Raw genomic sequence first — 6,764 nt, forward strand, 5'->3', positions numbered from 1 at the left:
ACGGAGAACTGCTACGGGGACCTAGAGGAGTCTTACGGCAGCGCGGGCAAGGCGGAGCCGGCCGTGGTCAGCCTGGAGTACGGAGTGGCACGCATGACCTGCTGAGCTGCACTGGGGACTGGGGACTGCACCGGAGTTGTGGAAAGTAGAAGGAGAAGTGATCTTAGAGATGTAATTACAACACTTGGTAGAATGATATTACAAATTTGAAACCATGTAATATCATCGCACTAGTGTTATAAATACATCTGTAAGAGTAGTCCTACTTCTGCTTTATACCTCTCTGGACAGTACTGTTCTATAAAGGCAACGTTGCAGTAGCTACGCCAACTTTGAAACGGAGAATAAGGCCTTCAAAGCTTTGGTACAAGGTTGGATATTGTATTTTCTGCAAATTGGACAGAGCAATATCTGTAAGACTGGACACACATTTGGACCATAACACTTTATCCCAAGATAAAGGAGGTGTAATGAAGACCATTTTCAGTCTAAACTGAATTTTGACCAAAAAATGTATTACTGCACTTTGCCTTTGTAGAGGAGGCAATGGCTGAAGGAATGTTCGAAGGACACAGCAACGGCTGGACTTTCGGGAGACTAGACACAGTCTGGTTTCAAACAGACTTGAAGCAATTTTCAAATCAACTGTTGATATTTTTTTTGTAACTGAAAAACAAATTTCCTGGTTGGAAATTGCCAATTTCCAGAATCACCCATTTGACATCAAAAACAGATTTCCTGGCTGGCATTGCCCATCAGAAACAAGTCACTCTGTCATTTCCTGTCCTGATATGGAGAAGGGTGTTTCTGATTGCCAATTTCCAACCTTTTCCAACGTCCAATCTGTTTTTCAGTAGCAACATTAACAGTGGAAAATGCTTCACATCAGTTTATCTCAGTGATGGACAACCTGTAGATATAATCCAGTGTCATATATCGCAAAAGATGTTTTCACAGCCCAATTCAACCAGTTGAATGTCCCAATTGGACAGGTAAAACCAGGTCATTTGGAATATGTGGCCCTGGGTTGTAGCTTCTGAATCCTGGTTGCCCATCACTGGTTTAACTGAACGGAACAGACCTTTGGTGTCCATTCTAGGCAGTATAGAGGTATTGGCTGGAGGGCAGGTGGAGAGGTCAGGACTGGTTTGAGGTGTTTGAGGGCTTGTAGATAGACCTTGGGACGGAGTGTGTGTTTGCGTGCGTGCGTGCGTGTGTGTGTGTGTGCATGGAAAGGGTGTGCGAGATGAGAGTCTGTGTGTGTATGGGTCTGAGTGTTTGTGTATGGGTGTGTGTATGTGTGAGATGAGGCAGTGTGTGTGTGTGTGTGTGTTTGCTTGTGTATGGATGTGTGTGTATGTGTGGACGAGTGTGTTGTCTGGCAGCTTTGGTGATGGCACTACTCCCTGCTTTGGCTGCCATGTGTCGAATGGACGAGGAGAGCAGATGGCTTTGTCTGTGTTGTTGTAAAATGGCTGTATGTAAAAGAGATGTTATCACAGGCTTCACCTGAAGAAGAATCTTTTTTTAAAATATAAATATATATATGTATGAAAGAGAATAATATCAATAGCACTAAAAAATGAATAAAACTGATGGATATTACCAAAAAAAATCTGCATCGAGTACACCGTTTTTTGTTTGTTCCTCCTCTTCCTCCTGGCCTCTTGAAAGGCCAACTGTGTTCATCATTTCTCTGTCAGTTCTAATTTGTCCAGCAGACACACACAGATGATTGGACCTAAATGGCTGTGGCCACCAGGGAATTTACGTTCAATCCATTTTTTTTAAATGTGACGTGCTTTTAAAGGAGAGTGATTTTTCATCACGCTTCTTTAAAATCCACGTGCCCTATGATGTGCACCGTTGAATTCGGGTCTCTGAAACCGTTATGGGGGCATGGCATAGGTCGTGCTGCCATTATAAACCTCTCATATGGGGTCAGCTGTAGGTAACATCAATGGGTCACACAAGGTCACTTGTAGACGTTATTCATCCCTAAATTATACCAGTCCCACACCAAGCAGACATGATTGATGTTGCACATTACAGGGGTCTTTTTACGATTGGTTATTATGGTGGGTCCTTAAGTTTTCATTAAGCGAGCTCCCACCGACGGCTCATACAGTAATTGTAAGCCATTTAGAAGAAGAACATTCAGTTATACTGGGGATTTGTTTTTTTGGGGGGGTTCTTTTTTTTTTTTGCAGGATTGCAGTGTGTTTGTGTCCCAATCAGTGCATTCACTGGCGTTATATTTCAGTAACAGTCCAGTTTTGCTGTAATACTTTAGTAAAGCTACAGTTTTCATTATGCAGTAAAACACAGATTAAGGGTATCAGTTGTTTTCGATAGGGTATCAGTTGTTTTCGATAGGGTGCGCACGTCCAAAGTGACTTTTTGCAGGTGCCAGACAATATAAGTTGCTTTTTATTAAGAAATAAAGTTACATGTTATGCAGACCTACCTCTTTCAACTTCATAAGGGTGTCGCCCACCCACATCCAGAGGCTAGACCAAGCACCAATGCAGTCAGAGCAGGGGGGTTATTACTGGGCAGAGGCCCAAGACCTGCTGTATTAAATAGGGGAAGTGGATTACTGGGGAGGGATGGGCTTTACCTTAATCCCTCTGAACTGAACTAGCATGGCATGGGCTCCTGCCAAAGAAATAAAAACCTCTGCAAGCATGGGCAACAAGAGACCTGGGACCTCGGCCTCACACACACAAAAAAGTAACCTAACTCACGCAAACTTCAGATTTACTAAGATTGAGCACGTTTCAAATCAAAATGTTGGGTGTATATGACGGATGCTTGGCAATTCTTGCATACGAAAAGATTTGTATAGGTAATCCACTTAAGTCTCTTAGTGCATGAGGCCCCCTGGTTTTATATGGCGTTGTGCCAACAACATGGCCTGTGAATGTTAATGTTAATGTAATGGTGTTCGTATATGAAAGAAAGAAGTAAAGCTGCTCAGATCAGAATGACAGGTTGACGACAAGTTGAAAATTAAAGTATAATTTTAGCCATCATTTCCAAAATGTATTCACGAATTGGATAGTTCCATGAATATTTACTAGCTAACATTTACTGGTCTGTACAACGTAGGCGGTTCTTTATAATAAAAATAATAATTCTCATTAATATTACACTTCTTCATGTATGAAAACAAACGTATTTTCCCAGTCATAACGAAAAGCCTACTTATAAAAAGATGGTGGTGGTAAATACTGTATAAATGAAATATATAAAATTTATGAATGGGCACTGGGCAGCATAAATGCAGGAAACACCTTACTAAAAAAAATACACTCTATCTAGTAAAATAGACCTACAGTGAAATTGGCATGGTGATGTTACGGAAGTGGATGTTGTTTTGTTTCCCATGCCATATCTCATGGTGGCCATGACAGGTGCTCATTATATTATGTGCAAGGAAAACAGAGCCACTTCCCATGAGGGTCCTTAACAAATATGCATGCATCTGCTTTACAGCTTTAAAGCTTGAGAGGGGATTTCACACTGAGTGATACCCACAGCTAGTAGAACACTAAGAAGAAGATATGGGGAATTCAGAGCAGCTGACAGAGTTGGCTGGGCCTGGGACAAAGTAATCTGAAAACCCCCACCACCACCTAACACATACAATATAATGGGGAGGGACCCAATCCCTTGGCCCGGGACAACTGACCCCTTTGCTTCCCTGCTGTTGTGAACTGAGCATTCAGACCACTGGAGCATGTGTGGCGGCCATAAAAAGTCACTTTGTGTCAGTTGTAAAAGCCAAGGTAAGGTTTGCATGTCATGTTTGTTTTTCTTTTCATCCTTCCTTTATTATCTCTGACATGTATCGATGGCGTAGGACATCGGAGGAAGTCCTGTGTGTGCAGCCACGCCACCCGCTGATCAAACAGTAGATAAGCACATAGGGGTGCGTTGTCGTGTGACCGGTTAAATCTTTTCAGCATTACGCATTAGGACTACCGTAGTCTGCACTGCGGGCCCGGATTAATGGCTTGATATGGCTGCAGCCTAGGGGGGCCCCACCAGCTAGGGGTCCCTTGATTGGTCGAAGGAGGAAAACAATTTTGTTGAATAACAGATGCTGTATTGAAAAATGTACTTCTTGGTAATACTCCTCTATATAGTTGGCAGATTTAATTTATAGCTCGGAATTCTGACACTGTTTATGTAATTTTGTCATGATTCTTTTTTTCTGCGGGGGGCCTATCACAATCTGTAGTCTAGGGGCCCGGAGGTATCTTAATCCAGCTCTGGTAGTCTGCTACCTGTTGTAAACAGTGGAGCGTATCACAAACAATGGCTCTGTCTGTAGTCTGGCCAGAAGTTTGCGTGGCCTAACAAACAAAGCGGCTCAGTGGTGATGGACTATTAGGTCCACCCAAGTGCACACCCAAGTACACGCAACCCCTCACCCCCAACCCAACCCCCCTTTTTTGTTTTGTGGAGAAGTGGGGGAGGAATAATCCGCAATGGTTGACCCACAGCCCCAGGACAACCTTGCTAATGAGCAATATGATGCGTATACAGTTTGAAATGTGTGCATCTGTGAGGAAGCTACTGACCAAAGAAAGAAAGAAACATTGTTAATTACCTCCCAGAAGAAAAGACCAGGTCTCTGTGAAGCAGACATGGGAAATCAATTATTAATGGCTGCTAGGCATCCAACTAGGCCTGCAGTCCACAATATGGTTCAATATGGTATATTGGCAGCAATGGCTTATCAGTCTGGGGCTTTAGCTCAGTTGTATTGTGCTGTGCCTCCCATGCCCGAACTGTATCGTTGACTGGAGGGTTCGAACCTTGAGTGCTGAACTAGCGTACCTCACCTCAATTACACCAGAGACGGCCCATTATGAATTAAAGAATATTTGGTTACACTACTACCAAGCAAGCCGACATTGGGGGGGTTTGGTTGTCTCGGGCCTAGAATTGGGTGCCCTTTCAGATGATTCTGTCTGACTCCTGGGCCCGACTAAAGCGGTCAGCACCCCTGACTTTGACATCCGGTTTCATCCCTCCTTACCACCCGGGCACAACTGAGTTGTCTGTCACCGTCACACACAGTCACTTCTGATGATTGTGACTTAAATGTGAGGCTAGCTCACAATTCAGAGTCCTGTAATTGAGCAGCAAGATCTGTTGTACATGGGTCCATTCAATAGACTATTGTATTGTATTGTATTGTCTATTGAAACTGTGCTTCCTCCCACAGTTCTCTGCAAATGCCCCACTTTTATTCTGGCCTATCCAGGAATACATTGTCCTGGCTAGGGAGCAGAGAAGCCCACAAAGGGAGTCAAAGGGGTCAGTTGTCCAAGGCCCCAGGGAGCGGGGAATCCAGAATAACATTCTCTTTACATTGTTTGTATTGGTTGGGGGTCCTTTCAGATGACCTCGTCCCAGGCCCGGCCAAAGTTGTCAGCAGCCCTGCTGGTGAGTTCACACAATGGAACATCTCTCTGATAACTGAGCAACTGAATTAGTTTACAATCAGAAGTGGTGCAAAGCACATCAGACAACAACAATCACTGGCTATATTTAATCATATATTTAATTATACTATATCAAAATATCATATTTAATAAACTGAACTATGACATTGTTGCACACACACACACACACACACACACACACACACACACACACACACACACACACACACACACACACACACACACGCACACGCACACACACACACACACACACACGCACACACACACACACACATCCCCTCCATCCAGTCAACCTCATGTGGCTGTGATTAGCCCGGTTCCCCTGGTCTCCCCAGTAGAGATTTGGTGGCACAGATACAGTATTATAGTGAATGAGATCAGCACAGCTGAGCCAGTCTACTAGGCTACATTGACCAACAGACACGTTAAGGCGAGGAGAATGATAAAGAACCAGTCTTCATGAACCCAACACAAACACTACCTACACTAACCCAATGTTAGTAATATGTAATATGAGTATGGGTAATATGATGAGCCCAATAGACCCCGGCCTCTACATAAGCAGGGCTGCTGACAGGTTTGGCCAAGCCTGGGGCAAAGTCATCTGAAAACACACACACACACACACACACACACACACGCACACACGCACACACACACACACACACACACACACACACACACACACACACACACACACACACACACACACACACACACACACACACACACACACACACACCTCCAATACATACAATGTAATGAGGACCCAATTCTGTGTTACCCTGTCGGCTTCCCTGCATCTAAGTACTATGCTATGCTTACAACAAGTGTTTTAACTAGAAACGCAAAGTCACTCCAAGGTCAGCACACAAGACGCGCACACGCACGCACACATGCTCCGGCACCCACCCACACACACACACAATAGGCTACATACAGACCCACACTCGAGCTGAGCTAAACTGGTAGACATGGAACTAGAAAAACAAGTTTGCCAGAACATGAAAGAGATGAGATGAGATGAGCGTCAGACAGCAGGCACACGCCAGATGGCTTCCCTATATGCAAAAAAATCCCTTTAGTATCTGTTTTCATGGCTGCCCTACCTCTAGTTAGTCTAAAAAGAGAGGGTGTAGTGGAGTGAGGAAATGACAGCAAGGTCCATCCAATCTTCAAACTTTTTGGTTAACAGGTTTTTTTGGTTAAAGATCGCCTCTCAACGTAATTTAATTAATATTGCCGTGTTCCCAATTGTTATTGAATGTGTTACGCGTTGGTCCT

The 6,764-nt window shown here is 43.9% G+C and overlaps 1 protein-coding gene across 1 annotated transcript in view; it reads left to right on the top strand.

Moving 5' to 3' along the window:
- Positions 1-1,617, top strand: part of mtmr6 (myotubularin related protein 6) — a 22,078-nt gene extending 20,461 nt beyond the window's left edge. Inside the window, exon 14 of the mRNA XM_063207409.1 lies at positions 1-1,617. This exon is cut by the window's left edge and continues 330 nt beyond it. Within this exon, the coding sequence (XP_063063479.1) occupies positions 1-105 (105 nt within the window). The 3' untranslated portion in view covers positions 106-1,617.
- The last annotated feature ends 5,147 nt before the right edge of the window (positions 1,618-6,764 follow it).

This window comes from Engraulis encrasicolus, chromosome 9 (genome assembly GCF_034702125.1).
Source record: "Engraulis encrasicolus isolate BLACKSEA-1 chromosome 9, IST_EnEncr_1.0, whole genome shotgun sequence".
NCBI classification, from domain to species: domain Eukaryota; kingdom Metazoa; phylum Chordata; class Actinopteri; order Clupeiformes; family Engraulidae; genus Engraulis; species Engraulis encrasicolus.